Source organism: Haliotis rufescens, unplaced genomic scaffold (assembly GCF_023055435.1).
Source record: "Haliotis rufescens isolate VD_foot unplaced genomic scaffold, xgHalRufe1.0.p SCAF_16, whole genome shotgun sequence".
NCBI classification, from domain to species: Eukaryota; Metazoa; Mollusca; class Gastropoda; order Lepetellida; family Haliotidae; genus Haliotis; species Haliotis rufescens.
The window spans coordinates 28,623,432-28,646,711 of NW_025963846.1; the positions used below are offsets into that span (position 1 = coordinate 28,623,432).

At 39.6% G+C, this 23,280-nt stretch overlaps 1 protein-coding gene across 1 annotated transcript; it reads left to right on the top strand.

Moving 5' to 3' along the window:
- The first annotated feature begins 5,767 nt into the window (after positions 1-5,767).
- LOC124152978 lies at positions 5,768-11,590 on the top strand. The gene is made up of 8 exons (XM_046526070.2): positions 5,768-5,866; positions 7,220-7,257; positions 7,520-7,550; positions 7,744-7,918; positions 8,915-9,068; positions 9,593-9,807; positions 10,518-10,663; positions 11,099-11,590. Exons 1-8 carry the CDS (start codon positions 5,859-5,861, stop codon positions 11,247-11,249), a joined length of 918 nt encoding a protein of 305 aa, XP_046382026.1. The 5' UTR covers positions 5,768-5,858; the 3' UTR covers positions 11,250-11,590.
- Positions 11,591-23,280: the final 11,690 nt, after the last annotated feature.

Genomic DNA, 23,280 nt, shown 5'->3' on the forward strand with positions numbered 1-23,280 from the left:
CAATGTGTCATCTTCCCGAGGCAAGAGAGTTAATTGTCCAGTTTCCAACCCTGCCGAACTAGGCTTGAATTCCCGGATTTGATCGTAGCGCCACCAGTGGCTGTTACGAGTTATGTCCCTTCTATGCCTCTCCTATGGACCAATCAGAGTCCACCCCTCGTATCCCTTGCATTTGCTTCAAACAAACTGGCCGGTGTATAGCTGGAATATTGCTTCGTGCGGCGTCAAACAAAACAACAACAACAAGATGAGAGAAACATGATATTTCACGAGAAACATGGAATATCCTATTTATTATATGCTTTTTTGGAAAATTATGTTAAACTTTGAAACGTAGATTCTCCATACCTTACACGCAGGGACGTTTCACCACCCTTGTAATTGCGACTTAAAAAGTATCCAAAAATATTTAGGGTCATGGAAATTCTATATCATACATTTGGATATGATAATATAAAAAATCAACTTTAACAAAAATATCCTTAAAAACTACGAGACAGCTGTTGGAAGCGTAAAATACAAGCTGGTCAAGTAACAAAATGCTGCTTTGCGAAACGAACAATCTCGATTGCCGAGTAAAATGAGAAGTTTACGGTTTATAACGAAACATTTTCAAGAGAATAACAAGCGGCAAAAAAATCGATATTAACTCCATAAATGACCATCTGATGTCAATGTGGAATTAACGTTAAAAGAACGTCAACAGTTTGTGTACTGGCTAGACACTTACGATAAAGGGAGACAATTTGAGTGGAGTTAACTCTTGTATGACAATTATTCCGTCAAAGTGTTATGTTCACTGCAGTGAAATATCAAGTGTTATGTTCACTGCAATGAAAATATCACTTTTCTCAACTTCAGAAAACTCAGTCTTCCACACTGAAGTATATAATAAATATTCATTTGTTTGTCATACTCCTCCTTGTAAAGGATATATTCACTATTGGACAAAATAATCTGTAAATCGTTCTGGAAGACTTTCATTGGCTTTGACTTTGAACTCTAGGTCGTCACCATGCCGGACACTCTGAATATGATCGGCCATCTCCGCTGAAAATGGGCCTCCTAGGTGACTCGTGCCCAATGTTTCGACCTCGCTAGCACATCGCCGTCATCACTGTTGATGTTAACACCCCAGCTTGCAGTCGACAGCCATGAACGCATTGTCGGACGGAGAAGCCGCATAAATCTCGACAGCATCCTTGTACCTTGATCTGTTTGAATTCAAATTTCATTCCAATGCATGTGTATTATATTTAGCAAATTCAATGACTATATGTAGTTCGTAGTTCAATGCCAGCTGGAACTGTAACAGTCGTTCTGTTGTTTTAATATGCAGGCCTTGTTCAAGTAAGACATCAGCCAATATCGAGTGTGTCCACTTTCGGCGTTAAATACCTCGACACATCGTTGGGGCATTAAGACGTATACCGTCTCCCTGTTGATGTCTGTCCACATCTGGGCATGGCCTTAAGGCAAGTTCAAGGTCGTTCGCTGTTTGCATCGCATCGTCTTTGCATCTCATCCCAGAGATGCTGTCTGTGGTTGCTGTCTTGAGAAGGAGCAGGACTTGCCTGGTGATTGCCTGGTGCAACCTGTCGTCATAGCTGGAATATGGTGAGTTCGACATCGTAGATGTTTGATATGAAAGACCGCAAAAGCAATTTCAAGCTAGCAATCATTGCAATCACCAGTGTCCTTTGTGACCACGCTGGACTACACTTGTCTATTGTGGCCAAATGCTCCTCGAGTTCTTAACATAACTGATATAGTAACTTTGGATGTCTATGAATACTCAATGCCATTCAGAAAGTGGTCAAATGTAACAAAAGTCATATATAGGATAACACTTTCTTAGTACAGTTCGGGGGGCACGGGTGGCCCAGTCGTCTTAGGCGCAGCGATTCGCTGTGCAGAGTTGCGTCCCATGAGCACGCCAGAAACCTATGATTGTGGGTTCGAATCCCGGTTTGCCCCGATTATGTTTCTAGATTTGTCAGCACCATACCCGTGCTCGTGGGTTTCACCGAAGTGGTAAACGTCTGAGACCTGCATCACTTCGGGCTTTCCTCCCACATTAAGCTGACACGCCGTGATATAACTGGAATACTGTTAAAAGCGGCGTTTAACCCAACTCACTCACCCACTCAGTAAAGTTCAGATTCTTGTACTTTTTGGGGTTGAGTCCAATCCGGGATTCGGATGTCCAGTGGATGTTTACCTACACAAACATTTGGAAATGTGACAAGGGTCGTCTAGTTAAATATTACACCACATCAAAGCAAGAGTTCATTCAGGTCTGGGTGTACCGTCCAGCAACGCCAGAGCCACACATACTGTATACAGAAATATACACAAATACACAATATATGCAGAATATATGCAGAATATATGCAGAAATCTCAGAGCGAGATGGTCCGCCAATTAACTCCAGCCAAGGCCCACAGAATACGTGACAGGCGATGATGTAAGGAAATACACTGACGGTTGTCCGTCTCCAGGGACACCTTCGTCAGGCTGATGGCCATATCATTGGTTCCTATCTTTCTCCATGGCGATCCCTTCCCGAAGGTAGTTTAACTGTTGTCAACTCGTGTTGATATATTTGATAGCTAAAGACATCTGGGGGATCACTTGCTTGATAACGGTGTTAGAACCTACACCGAAATGTCGCTCCTAATTGTAATAAAGACGTTGTTAATCCATATATCTTATCCTTACTTAGTACACCAACTTCTAAATGCCTCTTAAAGAAGACATTCGGTAGAGATTCTCAATGTTTCCAGCCACGTGTTGTTGACCCTCTCACGTGGAGTACTCATCGGAGTGAAAGACCCTGAACTGTTTCCGGTATAAAATTGAATTAACCCAGAAATAAATCTGTACGTATTATAATTTAGTGTGAAGCCAACAAACAAACAACAAAAGGTATACAAACAACAATTGTTTTACTCAACCAACTAGGTTTTACAAATCAGTACAATTTACTGTACAGCAATTGCAATAGCAGTATGCAGTAGGGTACAATAATCAATGGCAATATGTAATATGATAGGTCAGTATACAAAAACAGTGATGATGGCAAAAGTCAGTGATAATAATATATTGACTCAGCAGCAGTGGTCAAGCTTCCGAGATAGGCATGCGCTGGGAATCCGGGATGATGAATGATCTTTACATAAAAGCTGGTCTTGATGAAATGTCAGATGACTTGAAGGGACCCGTTACACTTATATAGTAGTCTGACTAGCTTTCAGCACTTTCCACACAGTGCTTGACCAGTTCAGTGTCACTAGAACATCACAGAATATTCGACATGTTTGTCTAACGCTTGACATCCATCCATGCTATTCCGGACGTTAAAAGACAATTGAAGCATCTAAATATAATAACTTCCTCACCACCGTTTACAATAAATAGTACTACATTCCTGACAACTAATACAATGCAGGAATGCAATGAAATTCAAGTGCTTGATAACGGCGTTAGTATGTACTCCGAAACGTCGCATTCATTATACTAAAGAAGTTGTATATCCATAGAACTATCTCACTTGTTCCCCATACGAACGTCTAAGTGCCACTAAAGAGTATTATAGCTAAAATATAGAGAATTTGTAAAAGTAGGTCAGTGACAATCGTTGGGCGTTGATTTCAGTAAATGTTATTGTTTTTAATTTTATTGATAACAAATTCTTTCAATTTAAGCTATTTTAACGGTGACGCTATTTTTCAGAGCATTATCATTTGCAGAAGCCCTCAGTCTTCTATTAACTGCCCGAACTCAAACTAAATATATACTGAACCAAATTAAAAACTTATTGTGTATTTAAACAGTAATGGCCACGTATTGTCTTCAGATAACACCCGTTTTAGTGCAGGTGAATCGATCAAAATCATGTGCACAGCACTATTGTGGCAAAAGTGTTTTTTCAAGTGCAACTGGTCACAGCCATAATACCGCACGTGTTTTCAGCCATACTTGTTAGCAGTCATTAACAAAAAAAGAAAAACACAAGAAAACAAAAGTCTTTACGGCCATTTGTCATGCCACGCCTTTCAAATGTGCAACGTGAACGTGCCATCGGCATGTTGCAGACGGGAACGTCCGTAGCTGAACTCGCAAGGACGATGGGTTGTAGTCGACGGACTGTTTATGATTTACAGACGCGTCTTCAGCAAACGGGTACCACCGCTGATCGCCCTCGGCCAGGTCGACCACGTGTAACGTCACATGCAGAGGATCATCAGATTGTCTTACGTCACCTCCGTAACCGATTGTTGACGGCTACATCAACCAGAAATGAACTGTTTAGGGGTAGACTGAGTGCGCAAACTGTTCGAAACCGTCTGAGAACTGCTTACCTTCACGCACGACGGCCATACTGCGGGCCGATTCTGACTCAATTACACAGACGTCAACGTCAATTGTGGGCACAGCGACACTTACGATGGACTCAGAGGAATTGGAATCAAGTCGTCTTCAGTGATGAATCCCGATTTAATCTTCGATTTGCTGATGGTTTGGCGAGGGTGTGGAGGCGCCGTCATGAACGTTACGCCCAGTGTTGTGTACAGCAAGTTGACAGATTTCGAGGTGGAAGTGTCATGGTGTGGGGTGCTTTCTGTGGCAATGCACGTTCATGGCTTCTTGTCATCCGTGGCAACCTCAACGCTGCTGCTTACCGCGACCAGGTACTGGCACCAGAACTTCTGCCTTTTATGGCAGCACATGAACCCGGTTTGATCTTCCAACACGACCATGCCAGACCCCACACAGCAATTTTGACAAGGAATTTCCTTCGGAATGCGGGAGTCAACGTCATGGACTGGCCGTCATGGTCTCCCGACCTCAATCCCATCGAACACGTCTGGGATGCTCTTGGCAGAAGTCTGCGCACTCTCCAGAACCAACCGCAGAATTTGCAAGATCTTGGCACCATTTTGAAGCAACAATGGCGTCGTCTTCCCAATCATGTGTTAATAGCATTACAAGGTCCATGCGGAGGCGTTGTTTGGCAGTTGTCAACGCACATGGTGGCATACACGCTACTGAACTTGTGTGCTATCAGATTCTCGTGTTTGGGACTTGTGATTTAAACTGTTGATGTTATTACCGAATACCGTAGGTGCTTGGAACAAATTATGGTTACAACCGTTAATTAAAATCCTTCTTTGGACCATTATGATTAAAAATTACCTTCCCTGATACATTTGTCCGTTGTATGTCATATTACTTTCTAAAATGTGAAGTTTTTAATTTGACTCAGTATATATAAGTATTTGTAGACAAAACTTCAAATTCTTCATTTCTGCCATGTTCGTTGTACAAAGTAGTTGTATAATATATATAGAATAAGAAATAATACGTAAATTTACTCTTCCGGTCTGAATGATCACTTTTGTTTGAACATACATTTGTCGGTAAAATACGCCTTTGTGCCACCGTTTGTGGTTCCATAAGAATAAAGAATTCGACCATGAATTGTATAATGGCGGCCTATCAGAAATGGAATGTTGACCAGGGAAGTCAGTGACTGCAACATGAGCGGCGGCCAACACCGTCGGGAAGACACCACAACATCATTCCGGTCACCTGACCAGGTGATGCTCCTCAGTAGGCACACAGACAAGCACTGCATGCTGGGAACTTTCCCTTCGACGGAAACCACACAAGTTTGTTTTAAATGGAACGTGGATGAACAGATGGCACATCTGTTGCAAGAGTATGACACTAATCGACAACGCCCAGTGCCATTTTGATAAAAACAAAACATTGACGTTATCTACAAGTCACGTGAAAGGTGTGTTAATCAGCGCTGATTATCAAGATAGACAGATCTGCCGGAGTCGTTCAGCATGGAATGGTAAATACTCATCTCAAAAATGTCTTTTTTTGTCAGTGAAAGGATGCACAGTATGTTTGGTTATGTGTCATGACATTAGCTTTTGACATAATTGCATGTTAATTAAAAGACGTTTTACTGGTAAATGCTTTATGACATAATGTGATGAAATACTTTGGAGATGTTTCACGAAGACACGCTGGGAAGAAACATGCTTAAGCGTTCAGTCTCAAGTAAATTTCACCTATCTATCTATCTATCTATCTATCTATCTATCTATCTATCTATCTATCTATCTATCTATCTATCTATCTATCTATCTATCTATCTATCTATCTATCTATCTATCTATCTATCTATCTATCTATCTATCTATCTATCTATCTATCTATCCCTCCCACCCGTGAAGATCCGGGATAGAATAGGTCTTCAGCAACCCATGCTTGCCGTAAAAGGCGACTACGCTTGTCGTATGAGGCGACTAACAGGATTGGGTGGTCAGGCTCGATGACTTGGTTGATGTCACGGTTTCCCATTTGCATGGACCGATGCTCATAATGTCAATCACTGGCTTGTCTGGTCCAGTCTCGAGTATTTACAGACCGCCGTCATATAGCTGGAATGTTGCTGAGTGCAGCGTCAAACAACAAACGAAAAATATATCTGTCTATCTTATCTCCACTGTTACATATACATTAAACATTAAACACTGTTACACGTTTATATAAGTGCAAGGTCGCTGTTATACTTTAACATACACGTAGAAACAGTGTTACACTTTACCACACATATGTGAACACTGTTACGCTTTTATATAAGTGTAAGGTCGCTGTTATACTTTAACATACACGTAAAACACATAACCACACGTTTGAGAACATCATTCCACTTTAACATATGTGTGGAACAACAACGTGACACTTTGATATGTGTCTAACAACACTGTGACACTTGATATGTGTGTAACACCGTGACACTTTGATATGTGTGTAACAACACTGTGACACTTTGATATGTGTGGAACAGCACCGTGACAATTTGATATGTGTGTAAGAACACTGTGACACTTTGATATGTGTAAGAACACTGTGACACTTTGATATGTGTGTAACAACACCGTTACACTTTGATATGTGTGTAAAACACTCTGACACTTTGATATGTGTCGAACAACACAGTTACACTTTTATATGTGTGTAAAACAATGTGACACTTTGATATGTGTCGAACAACACTGTGACACTTTGATATGTGTCGAACAACACCGTGACACGTTGATATGTGTGTAACTACACTATGTCACTTTGATATATTTGTGTAACATTACTGTGACACTTTAACCTTCTCTGCTAATGGTTTCGTTGTCTGTTGCAGGTTGCTGATTGTTTGTGTGCTTCTCGCCACCGTTGCTGGTAAATGCCTGCTTTTCTTTAGATCGTGGTTAACATGGTCGTCGTACTTGCATGGTCGGTCACAATTTGAAAGTTGGACGGATTAGAATTAAGACTGAGAAAGATATATTTCAACACTTTTACTTTACTTTTCCACGTCCATTAAGATATAAGGTGTCAATCGCTTACGCATACACATTAATACATAATTGGTTGTTGAATACTGACGAAATGTTATGAAAATATGAATGCATTTATATTTTTTTTTCATTTTCTCATATAGGTACTTTGACGCAAGGTTTACCGAGACTCAGGTGAGACAAAACATATTTTTTCCCCTTTGCTCAAGAAGGACGGGTGTTTTTTTTCAAATTTATGCATCGATAACCCTACGGAGTGTGTACATTAGAGAAGAAAATATAGTTTGTTTTTTCTGGTGTTAATTTAATCTACATTTTCTGTAACGTATTTATTAACTTGATTGACGTCTTCCATGTTACGTTTTAGTTCAGAGGACTACACATTTCTGGAGCGCCTTCCTTCACCTCGTGTAGCACTTCCGGCAGGGTTCAAGGTCAAGTATGTCGGTGAAGGCGGGGTCATCAAGGACTCTAAACAATCCTCTGGTCACTGGATTGAAATTGCAGGTAGTCCACACTGTTCGGACAGTGCAGTATATGAGGTGAGGTCTGTGCGTGTTCCCGCACATGGTGGTCGGAATTACCTGTTCTCTGTTCCCCTTTGCTGTGAGGTGTCACTCCAGATACCTGTCACTCGATCTATGATTGAACACTCATTATTGATACCTGGTTCTTGTATATTCTATTTAATACACAATTACATTTAGAAAACGGTCAAATGCAACACGCGTTATATTTAGAATAACACTTTCTTAGTAAAGTAGAGATTCTAGTATTTTTGTGGGTTGAATCCCATCCGGGACTCGAACCCACACACCTTATCGTCAGCACACACAGTCAGCGATCTATCCCACTCTGCCATCTCGGCTTCCACAAAAATGAAAGTCCGACAACTGGTAGTCTTGATCACGTACTTTGTGTACCCCTCTGACAAGTGTATGAGTAACTATGGAACTATGAATACACAATGCCATTTAGAAAGTGGTCATATGTAACAAATATCTGGGCCGATTTGATATGGCACTTCGCTTGGTTGACACTCATTTCTGTACCGTCCAGCAGTACAGAACCATCAACAAAATTAACATTGACATTGAGATAATGTTCCACATCCTTGGCTCGTTTAAGAAAACAGTGGAATGCCTTGTTCATCATCCCTTGACATGCTTCACAGAGGATCATCAGACAAATAAATGTGTGCAATAGTGCACAATACAATTCTATCATAAAGAGTCTCCACGTTAATCAAACCACGCCCTCCCATTATGACTGGAAAATATAAGCGATTTAGGGAACAGTGAGGGTATTGGGACGTTGTTTGTTAGTGTTTTTGTTGTTGGATGTTTATTTTGTTGGTTGTATGTTGTGTGTTGTATGTTGTTGTTGTTCGTTGTTTATTGTTGTATATTGTTTGATTTTGTTCGTTGTTTGTTGTGTTCTTTGTTTATGTTTGTTGTTGTTCGTTGCTTGTTTTATGTTGTAGTTGGTTGTTGTTGTTGTTGTTTTGTTGTTATTACGTCCATTCTTTGTGCTGGCAGGCTGCACTGATCATCAGCCTACAGTCCCGTCACATGCCGACAGAGGTGTTCTCAAGACTCGCCGGGAAGTCCTCAGTTGGAGTTTTTACAAAGGCAGAGAAGATTACGATCTACCCCGAATTCTATCATCTAAAAGATACACCCGACTGTAAAGGTACTATATACATGTCCGACATTCGAATTCTAATGCCAATTCTATGAGTGAGTAGGGTTTTATGCCGCTTTTTGCTACAATCCAACAATATCACATTAGAAATTGGCTTCACACATTTTACCAACGTAGGGAATCGAACCCGGTCCTTCGGCGTGAAAAGGTAACATTTGACCACTGGGCTACCGGACCAAGCTATACCGTATAAATATAAGTAATACCGAATCAATTTTATGGCAAAATGGTATAATGTTTGTCAAGTACAAACTCACTAAGAGATGTTATGTATATTAAACAGTGCACAGTTGTGCCCGACTATCATAATGATAAAAGTGTCACACTGCTACACTGAAACATTATCTTAACGCTAAGGCGATCGAAACTCCCATACTTTAACACTGGCTTACGATAGTCGTAGCGCTAAGATCGCTTTGTGGCACGCGGCCCTGGTGTGTGACTATCATACCCTGGGCTCTGTGGTACGAGAATACAGCTGACCTTGCAATCAATGTTGGCTCACACTGCAGGGACATGCGCTGGCCACTGCTCTCACACCTGCACGTCTGACGGACGGAAGTGGGAGTCGCTCGGAGGGGTTGATGGGACCGGAAGGGCCATCGTCCTGGACGACAACGTCCTGTGCACTCCCCAAGATCCGCACCATCACAGAGAAAACATCCTGGTCCATGAGTTTGGGCACGGCGTTCAGAAATATGGCCTTGATTCCGCACGTATTCAAAAGGTGTGTAACTTGAGTTTCATATTAGTAATCAACACTTGTGTCTGTTACCTGCAGGAGAAGGACGGAGGAGACGGGTAACACGTATAATACATGGGGTAACATCAGTGGTAACGATAACACCTCTCCTGCCCGACAAAATGTAGTGTGCAGATTGGGTTGTTAGCTGCGTCCGTCCATCCGTCCGTTGGCACTGGACTAACAGCGCTTCTTCAAAACTACTGAACATTTTAATATCGTATTTTCCTAACATGTTTACATGTTTCTACCTCGGGGATTTCTGTTTGATTGAAAATAGTATAAGTCAGCTCTTCAAGTGAGAGAGTGAGTATGGTTTTACGCCGCTTTTAGCAACATTCCAGCAATATCACGGCGGGGGACACCGGATAATGGGCTTCACACATTGTACCTATGTGGGGAATCGAACCCGGGTCTTCGGCGTGGCAGCTCTTCAAGTCATACAATTTTGTTTTAAAAAATTAAAGGCGGCGCCAATATTCTTATTTCGACCCACAACTTATTATTAAGTTGAACATCGAACCCTTAAATAGAACGATTACTTTTGGGAATTGAACCTGAAGGCAAATAATTTTTTCCAGCTTTTTCGGGATTATTGTTTTCAAACGATTAACTGACAATTAAATCTAACATGTGTTTTGTCAGACAACTGAAACATGGTAACATTTCCTCAATGTCCGTCACTTCTCGTCCAGGTCATCGCCGCCTACAACCACGCTAAGGCTGCCCACCTGTGGACACACTCGGCCTATGCTATGACAAACTACAAAGAATACTTCGCGGAAGCGTCTACCGCCTTCTTCAACGTCAACCAGCAAACCAGTGCAGCCGGCATGAACAAGTGAATCTAAATAGTTTTATATTCGGATTTTATAAAAAGGACGTATTTTCATAAGAGCAGATTAAGTCAAACTTGTTTGGAGAGGGACTATGCTGCATGGTCGGGCAACCTTTTTCAGACAAGGTCTAGATTGGAGTCTTGTTTCTGTCTAGGTCTAGACGGGCACCTTGTTTCAGTCTAGGTCTAGACGGGCACCTTGTTTTAGTCTAGGTCTAGACCGAAATATGTATAGTATACCATAGACGTTATAGGCCTACCCTGGATGCGGCTACGGTTTGTTCCGGAAATGGGGTTTCATTGTTAATTTTAGGTGTTGTAGACAAGATGTCCCGTGTGAATTTATTACCCAAATGATCTCAAGGTTGCAGACTTTACAGGAAGGGGGAGGGGGACAATTTTCATTATGAATAATGTTTTCAATTCATTTCGTTCCAGATGTGGGCATGGCTATTATTGTGACACTGAGGCGCATGCGCGAGCGTGGCTGAAGCGGCACGACCCTCAGATCTATGACGTTCTTGTTTATGCTTACACCAACAACCACCCCGAGATCGCCAGCCATCTGAAGATATGCCAATCACACTAACAGACATTATAGCTAAAATGGATAGAATTATCATTAAACTGCCCGCATGTTATCAGAAATAGCCGCCCACTGTAACTTGATAATGCCCTCATGTTGCTTGACGACGGGCCATTATCACGCCCGTTTTTAGGTGGCGTCATAGGAATAGGGATAGGTGACGCAAAGTTCAATAGTGACGTCATCTGGTTTGTTCTATGACGTTTCCATATTTGTAAAAGTGGGTCAGTGACATTCTTATTGATTGCAGTACATGTTTCTAAACCCATATTGTTGTTTATTACTTGCCCGTGAAGAGATCCCCAGTTAAATAAACATATAGCTACGTTACACATTGTGTAATACCAAAACGCGTGCTTATGTACTCTCGGAACACGTTTCACGAACAAATATTGAAAGCTCTCAATATTCCTTGGCTTATTCAACAACATTGCGTGTGGAGATGAAAGATCACTGAGAGAAGCTTATGCACACTCGATGACCCCAGCAACCTTGTTGCTAATGACGTCACATGGCATTGTTTCGCCGATGGATCTTGCAACAAAATTCCACAAATTACGTCATCGGGTATTGTGACGTTATTGTAAACTTTGAGGTGCAAGGCCCCGTTCCAAAAGACGATCGTATTGTAGTCGTAAGTCTAAGTTAAAGTATGTGAATTGCGATAACCTTAGCGCTATGATAATTTTGTGGAACGGACACCTGAATTCTAAAGGTGGACCGTTGTATAGTATTACATTCATACGTTTAAACTTTTGACGTGTTTGAAATAGTATTCTGTTAAACTCAATTAGATTATGCCGTGGATCGTGTAGGTGTCACACTCACTCACTACTCAGACTCCACAGTATAATTCTAAAAACGTTACAAATGGCAAGTAATAAATAAAAAACTAAACTCGCTCCCGTGTAAAACCAATTTTATGAAACTCGTTCTTTTTATTTGATAACAAATTCTATCCATTTTAGCTATAATAACGGTAACGCTATTTTTTAGGGCATTATCATTTGCAGAAGCCCTCGGTCTTTTCAACTGCCCTCCTTAGTCGGGCAGTTAATGGAAGACCCCGGGCTTCTGCAGATGATAATGCCCTGAAAAATAGCGTTACCCTTCTAACAACCACTGTCTGAAATAAATTCTGAAAATGAATAGTGACTTTATATGTGATTCTTCAAATGAATTTTGTTGTAGACAGCAATGCCCTAGTATAGAATCGAAACTTTCGTAAATTACAAGACAAAAATCAGAATTTCACCCGAGAGTCTTTTGAAATCAAATATCAACAAGAGTTGAAAATAGTTTAAAACTCCGCTTACCGGTAATGAATTTAAACCAAAATTGTTCCTATTGTTTTCAACATGCCTGTTTTGATTAAATATTTGGGGGAAATTGTTTTATTGTAAATATAATTTGACGAACAAAGAGTTTGAAACCGTGTTGATGCTTCGCATCAAATCTTTTCTTCATTTCCTGTTTTTCATCTTAAACAATGTTTTTGACTTCTATGCGATTACCTCCCTTTACATACTGAACAATACATGAGCGCAGTAGCATCTTCAGGCCCAAACTAGGTCAAGCCGCATTCCGCTTGTGATAAAATGAAAATATTACTGACCACCGAACACATGTTACAACATATCGAGACTTTCAAGAACTAGTAAACTAGTAGACTACAAGTAGAAAATGGCATGTTATAAACAATTGTTTAAAGATAGAAATGCACAATTAGCCTGTGATGCATTTCAGGGTTTAAATAAAAAAATAAGCTAAACATCCAACAAAATATCGAGAATTTTAAGAACTGCTAGACCAAATGGGACAATGTTATTAACAAATGTTTTGAAAAATAGAAATGCATGTCGCTAATTCCCGTACTTCATAAATTCATGACCTGCGTTGGAGTGAGTGAGTGAGTTATATCATGGCTAATGAGCTTAATGTGGGAGGTAAGCCCGAAGTGATGGAGATCTCAGACTTTTACCACTTACGTAAAACCCACGAGCTGACAAACCTGGAAACATAATCGGGGCGAACCGGGATTCGAACCAACAAACATAGGTTCCTGGTGTGCCCAAAGGACGAAACTCTGAATTATGGGGATTCGTAAAAAAAAGAACTGAACAGCTAAGAACATAACGGGATGTGAAAAACACATATACCAAAACTGAATGTTACAGACAATTGTAGGTAAAGTTAGAAGTGGACATATTTCCTACACAATTACCCATAAACCCCTATGTCCCCCCACATACTTTTAACAAAACTGTTACAAATAGAACACGGCAGCATGGCCGCTATGGAATAACCAGCTATACGGCGGAGATTTGTGATGTGAGGCAGTTCCATTGCAACTATATCTCCAAGGAGATCTGTCGTGTGAGATATCATGCCTCTCTCATCTCGTGGCGGGGCAAAGGGGATATTTTCCACCGTCACGAGATGAGAGAAGCATGATATTTCACGAGAAATATGAAATATCCTATTTATTATATACTTTTTGTGCAGGTGTCTACCGGAAAATTAAATTAGTTCATTTGAAATGTAAAACCTTGAAACGTAAATTCTCCCTACAGAACACACAGGGACGGCCCACCACCCCTTGTATTTGAGACTTAAAAAGTAGTTCCGTGTTTGCACAATCTTAAACAAAATAAACAAAATTATCAACGGTGTTGGAAGCGAAAGAATACACTATGGTAAAGAAAAAAAAACGAATTGACGAGTAAAACGTGAAATTTTCGAGAGTTTAAAACGACAATGCATGTAAGTAATATTAACTCCATAAATGACCATCAGTCATTATTTTTTCTTGCCTTTGTGGAACTAACGTAAAAAGGATGCCAACAGTTTGTGTACGGGCTTGAAACTTACGATAAAGGGGGACAATTTAAGGAGAGGTAATTCTTGCATAACAATAGTTCCGTCAGTGTCATGTTCACTGCAATGAAATATCGAGTGTTATGTTCACCGAGTGAAAATCTCACTTTTCTCAACTTCAGAAAACTGAGTCTTTCACACAGAAATATATATACATAGAGGATATTTCATGTGTCGAGTGAAATATTTTGTTTCTCTTATCGAGTGACAGGGAAAGGAGAGATTTTCTGCGCCCTGTCACGAGATGAGAGAAATATGATATTTCACGAGACATATGGAACATCTATTTATTACATACTTTTGTGCAGTTGTTTATCGAAAAATTAAATTATTTCAGTACAAATGTAAAGCTTTGAAACGTAAATTCTCTCTTCCTAACACACAGGGACGTTTCATCACCCCTTGTACTTGTGACTTAAAAAGTAGTTTCGTGTTTGCAAAATCATACAAAAGTAACAAAAAAATATCTAGGATCACGGAAATTCTTTATTATACATTTGGATATGATTACATACAAAATCAACTTACACCAAAAATATTCTTGAAATCTACGAGCGAGAGAATACACGCTGGTCAAGTAACAAAAAAAGTATATTACAGAATATTTTCAAGAGAATAACAAACGGCAAGAAGCGATATTAAATCCATAAATGACGAGCTGTTATTATTTTGCCTTGTCAATGTGGAACTTATGTTCCAAGGAAGTCGACAGTTTGTGTACGGGCTAGATATTTATACGGCGGCCAAAGCGTTAAACAACACACAAGCTTTAAAATTCAAAGATTTAAGGTGTTAAGAAAAAAGGAAGAATGACAATCTTATCAACTAATGTAAAGACATGTAGCTGAGTACCCACTACGTGCCAGATATAACATAGCTTCAACTGATTAAATGTTGTGGAAGTAACTTACTAACTCTTACAGGTTACATAATCAGAATATTTGTACGTTACCCATTTAGGTAATTTAAGACCTATAATATTTGATACATTTAGTTTTCTTTAACAGTTTCTGTCAGTATTTTATGCTGGTCTGTTAACGATAGCTTTCATTTCTTTAACAAATTTCTAAATAATTCATTCTAATTTTATACATCTAACAATGTATTGGTTCAACTAATGGTTGTGTTTGTATCACATGAAACATATACGAGCTCGTAAGTAGCTAAAAGCAGTAGTGTACAGGGTAAGCGTAGGTTATTAAGGGTCGTGTTAATGGAGAATGAATGCACAGGCCTTCAAGTGTTACTCTTGTATTGTGTGTATTTCACGTCGATGGACACCAATGATGGGATTCACACGTTGAACCTACGTGGTACATCTAGTCAGCCAGGAATGATAAAATCACACCATTTATCATTATGAGTCTGAATGATGTATGGTCAGCAGCTACCCAGTTTTCGTGGCGAAATGGCCAAAGGTGCCACAGTTTACAACGTGAATGTCAGATACTTTTCTTTGCTGCTGGGTTTCAGCAATCTGAAATCTGCATGATCTGAGCAGGACCGGCTAATGGAAGGCTTTGTTAACAAACGTAAATAACCAAGTTCTAGAATATTTTCTCAAAGGAAGTTAACCATTTCACGACCTATGTTTCTCTTAATGTGTCTACAGACTCTCTTGTCTGTGGCAGAAGTACAGGGATGACCGCAAAAAACGCTGGGGTAGGAGAGAGTGTACCCGCCCGTGGTTACAAACCGGATGACTGCAAGCGGTTATATTAAGCAGTGCGTGCATCTCGAACTAGGTCAATGGCGCTTTAAGGTCATCTGTACATTTTTCTTTATGAGCACCAGATGTTAAGGTTACACACAACCAAATGTTTTCCCATAGACTTCTATAGTAACGTTATATATTTTTTTTAAATAACTAAGCATTCAACAGCTATTACCTGTACGTGTGTGCACAGTTTGGCCTTAGAGCAGCAATAAAAAAAATAAAAAATGACTAGCTTAGCCAGCTCCTTTTCCGAGTACAGGAAGCTAAACACACCACCCCCAGTTTCGCACCAAATGTCACCTACTTGAAAATAGCTGTGGTCACATTCAGCATAAGTCATCATGTTGAAAAAGACAGTACTAAATATAGAAAAACATGGTCAGTTTTAATAACTGGATGGATGTACATTTGAAAGACATAACAATCTTACAGAATATCCTCCAATCACAGCCTGCAGATATCTCTCGATCTGCACTGAAGGCTACGAAAACGAAGGCTACGAAAACCGCACTGTCCCAACTGGTTCTGATTTGGTGTAGTAGAACCTTAAATGTAGTCGGATCGTGACGGATAGTATGTTATGTATGGCCTAAAGAGGCTCGTTGAAGCTGAAAGCGCTCGTCTATAAATAGATTAATTATCTTTCAAGGTTTTTTAAAATCTTTATACTGTCTGAGAGATGAATTTTACAAACTTTGTGTATAGATACAGCTAAAGATCGTAGCATATGATCCTCATTATGTGTCAATATATAATAGTGTTGCAAGTTAACCTATATGTAATAAGAACGTTTTAAGAGTGAGTGAGTGAGTGAGTGAGTGACCGGCTATGGTTTTACGCCGCTTTTAGTAATATTCCAGCAATATCCGATGGACACCAGAAATGTGGTTCACACACTGTATGTATGTGGGGAATCAAACCATGGTCTTCGGCATGACGAACGAACGCTTTAGCCATAAGGCTACCCAACCGCCCCTAGAACGTTTAGAGCAGTGGATGTATGATAACCCAGCTATGGTGCAGACTGTCATATTCAGTTATACGGGGACTTTAACGCCCGAGTCAGCTGTGGAAATCAGCCTCCTGTTTCTGTACATAATGAAGTGTACAAAAAAAATAATTTCAAGATGAGTCTGTGCCTTTATCAATATACCGATAATCAAGTGATAGTTGGGTTAAAATCATTCGGAAATTTACTTGAATATTTTCTAACATATTTAGAATGTAAATATGCAATGGGCGTGTTGTCGGAGACAGTGGTGGTTCTTTAACTTTTATCAGTTAACAAGGATGTAGTGTGATCGGTTGAACTTTTCTGTTACAAAAACAAAATATCAGTAGTCAACAGCGTCGAGACTAATCATATGCCTCTAATCTTATATCTCATAGATGATGTAAAGGGTACCATACGATTAGAAAATACACCATTTACTGTCAAGTATGAATGGAATAACTGGCATGTTGAAACTGTTATAGCCAACATGATAGCAGGTTACGGAGAGTGACGAGTTGTGACGAATGTCGTGTGACCTATACAGAAACGTACCGCTAAAAGCACATATGAAACGTCTTCCTTACAGAAACCGAAATTGCGCGAAATACGAAATCAATAAAATAAATGTTTAGATTGGATCTAAATTCTAAACATTCATATCCCGTGCACACCTGTGGTAAACAGTTTCGTAAATTTACTGAAGACATATTTGTTTTATTTTTGTTTTGTCTTCTGGTAGGGGTACCAAAATTGTTTTAAACCTCTCAAACCTAGAGACGGATACACAGAAAGGTCTTTTGAGTCAGGAGGAAAACATGGATATTCGGCGTCCGGGTGTCACACGTGACATTAGATTATTTAGGAGAGAAGATTGTGCAAGCTCAATAATGAGTGTTCGCTGTTTCTCCATGGACTATTGTGCAACATTGATAGGCCAACCGAAATTGCAGCTTCCTTATCTATTGCTATTTAAACACACGATCGAAATCATGCTTCCTGATGACAGCAGCTGACGCCACCCCTGCCTTTGTACAGTAACTGGGTTATCATGGGGGTACCAACCCCACTTTTGGTACACTGGATATCGCAGTGCCTTAAGCACGAAATGTTTACCTGGTACGCGGATGCCGGTATGTCCATGTTGAAATTGTATTTTCGTAATATTGTTAATGATGCAAAGAGTGACAAAAATATATAAAATATATAACCCTAAGCTCATAAGATCGCATGGTCATGCATTTTATATGAAAATCTAATTTACTAGTACCAGCTGTGTACGTGGATAACAATCAAAGAGTTCTTAAATTGGATGCCAAGGCATAATTAAGTGGTATGCCGGATACCGGATGCCGGATGCCACATGTGGTGGGTGGGCACCCTCTATCATTTGGAACACCTGCAACTCATTCTTTCACTTGACCATGAATACGGAAGGTAAGACCATTACAATGAGAAATGGCCCGTCTCAACTGAAACTGAAACATTTTTAAGACTAACTCCATAGAGAAGTGTCGCATCTCAACAGGATCTAAAACATTTAAAAGACAAACTCTTTATAGAAGTGTCGCATCTCTACCGGATCTGAAACATTTAAAGACAAACTCTTTATAGAAGTGTCGCATCTCTACCGGATGTGAAACATTTAAAGACAAACTTTTTATAGAAGTGTCGCATCTCAACCGGATCTGAAGCATTTAAAGACAAACTCTTTATAGAAGTGTCGCATCTCAACCGGATCTGAAAGATTTAAAGACAAACTCTTTATAGAAGTGTCGCATCTCCACCGGATCTGAAACATTTAAAAGACAAACTCTTTATAGAAGTGTCGCATCTCCACCGGATCTGAAACATTTAAAGACAAACTCTTTATAGAAGTGTCGCATCTCAACCGGATCTGAAACATTTAAAGACAAACTCTTTATAGAATTGTTGCATCTCCACCGGATCTGAAACTTTTAAAGACTAACTCCTCATAGAAGTGTCGCATCTCTACCGGATCTGAAACATTTAAAGACAAACTCCTTTTAGAAGTGTCGCATCTCTACCGGATCTGAAACATTTAAAGACAAACTCTTTATAGAAGTGTCGCATCTCTACCGGATCTGAAACATTAAAGACTAACTCTTTATAGAAGTGTCGCATCTCAGCTGGATCTGAAACATTAAAGACTAACTCCTTATGTCTCAATCGGATCTGAAACATTTAAAGACCAACTCCTCAAAAAAGTGGCTTGTCTCAACGGGATCTGAAACATTTAAAGACTAACTCCTTTTTGAAGTGGCGCGTCTTAACCAGAAGCTTAGAGCTTTGTAATAACTCTCAATATATGTGCAAAAGGGATCAGACTTCCAGACGACCTCAGCTGACACTACAACTGCCTTTCTACGGTAACTGGGGTATCATTGGGTGTGGACAGCACCCGCAACTCATTCTTACACTTCACCATGAATGCGGAAGGTTATACTTTCCCTACTACTCGGAACATTCTGACCAGCAAAATACACCCCTATATCTACTGACCACATTCTTCACAGAGAAAGTCCAGCATAGCATAGCTTTCTCAGAATGGAGCCCACGTGACCACGGACAGTTGCAATGTGTGACCCATGTCCAGGCACCTTGGTCGTCTGGGTATAACCTACAATTGTAGAAGGACATGTTTACATTCAGTCAAAGTCACCGTGACTACAGAAACTATATGGAGTTAAAGAAGCGACGAGTTTAAATCATAATACTGAAAAGATGATTGGACAGGAAAATATTCTGCTTCGTCTAAGTTGCGCGTCTCAAATGGAACTCAAACATTAAACTACCAACAAATAATAATAATCGTAATAGGATCTGGCGCATCTCAACTCAATCATTTGAGAGCTTCACATTAAACTAGGAGGTGGCGCATCTCACAGGAGCTAAAATATTAGAGAACAACGCATTGCAACTGGAGATAGCTAAACCAGAGCTGAAACATTAAAGACCAACTCCTTATTGAAGTGGCGAGTCTCAACCGGATCTGAAACATTTAAAGACTAACTCCTTATAGAAGTGGCGCGTCTCAACTGGATCTGAAATATTTAAAGACTAACTCCATATAGAAGTGTCGCATCTCAAATAGATCTGAAACATTTAAAGACTAACTCCTTATAGAAGTGTCGCATCTCAACTGGATCTGAAACATTTAAAGACTAACTCCTCATAGAAGTCATTATATGAAGTAGCGCATCACAACAGGAGCTGGAACGTTTGAGACCAAGTCATTATATGAAGTAGCGCATCACAACAGGAGCTGGAACGTTTGAGACCAAGTCATTATATGAAGTAGCGCATTATATTTGGAGCTGAAACACCAGAGACCAACTCAGCATATGAAGGGGCGCGTCACAACTGGTGATGAAACATTAGAGAGACCAACTCATTATTATAGAAAGTAATGCGTCTTAGCTGGAGCTAAAAAAGACAGACTCATTATAATATGAAATGGGGCGCCTCATTAAAATACCAACTCAGGGCAAGAACATTTTTTTAAACATAACTTGTCCTGCAGGCAAGTAGATATTATTTTGTATCGTCCTGCGATGTTTTCACTTCCCCTTATAATTTTTATAAAGTTTCATTTTCTTGGTTATTATTACCATTTTCTGCAATTAACCTCTATTTAGTAAAAATTAACAAATATATTCAGCGGTTTTGCATAATATTGTGCTGACTGAAGTTAATTCATAACTTGTTCATATTCACAGCATTGAACATATTCCTACTTTTGGGGGCGGTCGGGTAGCCTAGTGGCCTAGCTCGTCACGCCGAAGACCCGGGTTCGATTCCCAACATGGGTACAATGTGTGAAGCCCATTTCTGGTGTCCCCCGCCGTGATATTGCTGGAATATTGCTAAAAGCGGCGTAAAACCATACTCACTCACTCACTCATTATTCCTACTTTTCCCTTGAAAGTTTAATTTTTAATTTCTGAACTTATTGTTCAACTCAATCACCAGTCAAGAATTTGGATCTGATAGTTGATAAGTTCATAGTACCCGCCATCCAGTCATCTTCACTAATTTGCTTACAACAGAAATAATGAATATAATTATATTTCTTTTAAAATTTATGTCTATTTCTTTAACAGACAGTTGCCAAGTTTGCCGTCTATTAATAATATGAGTGGCGTGCATACTTATTATTTCTAAGAACGTGCGAGAGATAAACGATATTTTAGGCTAGAAATTATCTTGCATACTGTTCTTTGTTTCTAACCTGCACACTTTAAAAAAAATACACAGCTGTCTAGAGAGGGGTGCGCAATATAAAATATACGCCATCATAATTTGTGATGTTTTTTCCCCCCCAATTCAAAGACATTACCGTGAGCACGTTACACTGGAAATACCATGTCAAGAAAGCCGTACTGAAGTACGCAAATTAATTATGTAATTATACTGTCTGGTTATAAAACGGTTCATTGTTTATCTGAACTTATGTTTTTAACCTATTTCATTATTTGTATTAAAAAAATAATTCACTTTTGTTTTCATTAATTTCGACGAAATCGTTTGTGAAGTGATCGGTTGATCGCACAACTGACCGTTATTTACAGCAACCATGGTCAAATTACCGGTATTGACCCCCTGAAACGAACTGTTTGACAGAGAATGGATATCTATATATCATAAATGTCATACTTTGACTCGATCAAAGTTATATTTGTTGTAGTTTGACTATTACATGTCAACATAAAGTTTTCTCGATCAGAAGGGCGGGAGCCTCGACGGTGACTGGTCAAATTATTCCATACGTAAAAATATCCGGCAACAGCGATCAACCTATGAAAGTGCTTCACTTATGATTATTATTTTAAATGTATATTGTAAAGCTGAAATGAAACGAAATGAGAATATATATATATATATATATATATATATATATATATATATATATATAAAAATAAAAGTTAATGTCTGTATTTGCGCCGTCTGAGAGATCTAGATGGATCCCAACTTGAGCTTAAACATTAAAAGTACATCTCATTTCAACAGTAGGTGGCGCGTCTAATGGAACAAATACATTAAAAAAAAATAACTCGTTTTTGTAGGAAGTGGGATCATATGTCACAACTGAAGATAAAACATTTGAGATGAACTTATCATGATTTCAAGCATCTGAGCTGGAGCTAAAACATTAAAAGACGCACTCATTATCATTCATTTATTCACATTATGTCATGATATAATCGGCCGTAGCAAGTACTAGCAGTGACAGCAACATCCTGGCATCCACATTAGTACAACACCCTTACCATGTTCAATGAAAATTTTAGCAGAGTCGATTGTGTGATTCCGACTTTATATGAATATGTGTTTGTGAATTACTCCAGAATAGCAAAGATACCAGGTGTTCGCGAAAAGGTGAGCGTACTGTATATTGCACCACCGGTGGCTCCCGTCACAAACACATGTAAAGGCAAGTAAGTTAATTGTTTACCTGAAGAAACACGGGAACATCTCCCAAGCAGCCATGCTGAGATTAATATTAAATAGCAGCAAATTGCAAAATTGCAAAATTGCTATTCCAAATTGTAAATCTTTTGGTCATCAATCCCTTTACACTCGACGTATTGCTAAATGGCACAATTTCTCTAACTCGACTCATTCAGACAAAATAAGTTCAAGGATTCATAAGGCCATTGCAACTTTAAAAAAACAACCGAGGACCTTGACAACTGATCTTTATATCAGGATCACTAACAAACTTCTGTTCGAGCTCTATATCAATATATAAAAACAATCTAGCTTTACTCTTTAGACCATTTAATGCATCGGCAGTATTCTCGGCAATTTCAAATTTCATCAAAATATACAGCAAACATTTTAGATTAATCTATGACAAAACAAAACTCCAAACCAACCAATTGCCAAAACAACATTTCTCCATTTCGGATCGGGATGGAAATTATCTCCACATATTGTGATATTCGTTCATATGGTAGAGCGTTTGCCAGGAGAGCGGAAAGTCGGGGGTTCGATCACCGGCCGCGTTATATCAAAATACGTTAAAAGATGGAACTTAAAATTTATCCTGTCTGGCGCTCGGCATTAAGGGCCTAAACAAGGCTCGGAGTCAGTATACTTTGGCTGAGTGGGGGTATTCATGTTAAACTGCGTCGTGGTAACTCAGTGGGCTAGCACTATAAAATCGGCATTAGTCCGGACACACACGCAGGTAGCCACACACACACACACACACACACACACACACACACACACACATACGTGCATGCACGTCGCTACATACGTGTAATAATATTGAACGCGACGTTTAAACCCCATTTCACCTCACCTATCTATGAATCTATCCAACTAGATTATACAACCAACTGATCTAGGTTAGCACTGCCATCAGCAGCCGCCTTACCCCGCCTCCCAGCCAAACGTTTTTTGCGCAACAGCAACAATGA

What these genes read in the sequence shown, in the direction of transcription:
- LOC124152978 (XM_046526070.2), top strand. An exon ending in AGATACACCCGACTGTAAAG is followed by an intron (nt 9,069 to 9,592) that starts GTACTATATACA and finishes CTCACACTGCAG; the next exon opens with GGACATGCGCTGGCCACTGC. An exon ending in AGTGCAGCCGGCATGAACAA is followed by an intron (nt 10,664 to 11,098) that starts GTGAATCTAAAT and finishes ATTTCGTTCCAG; the next exon opens with ATGTGGGCATGGCTATTATT.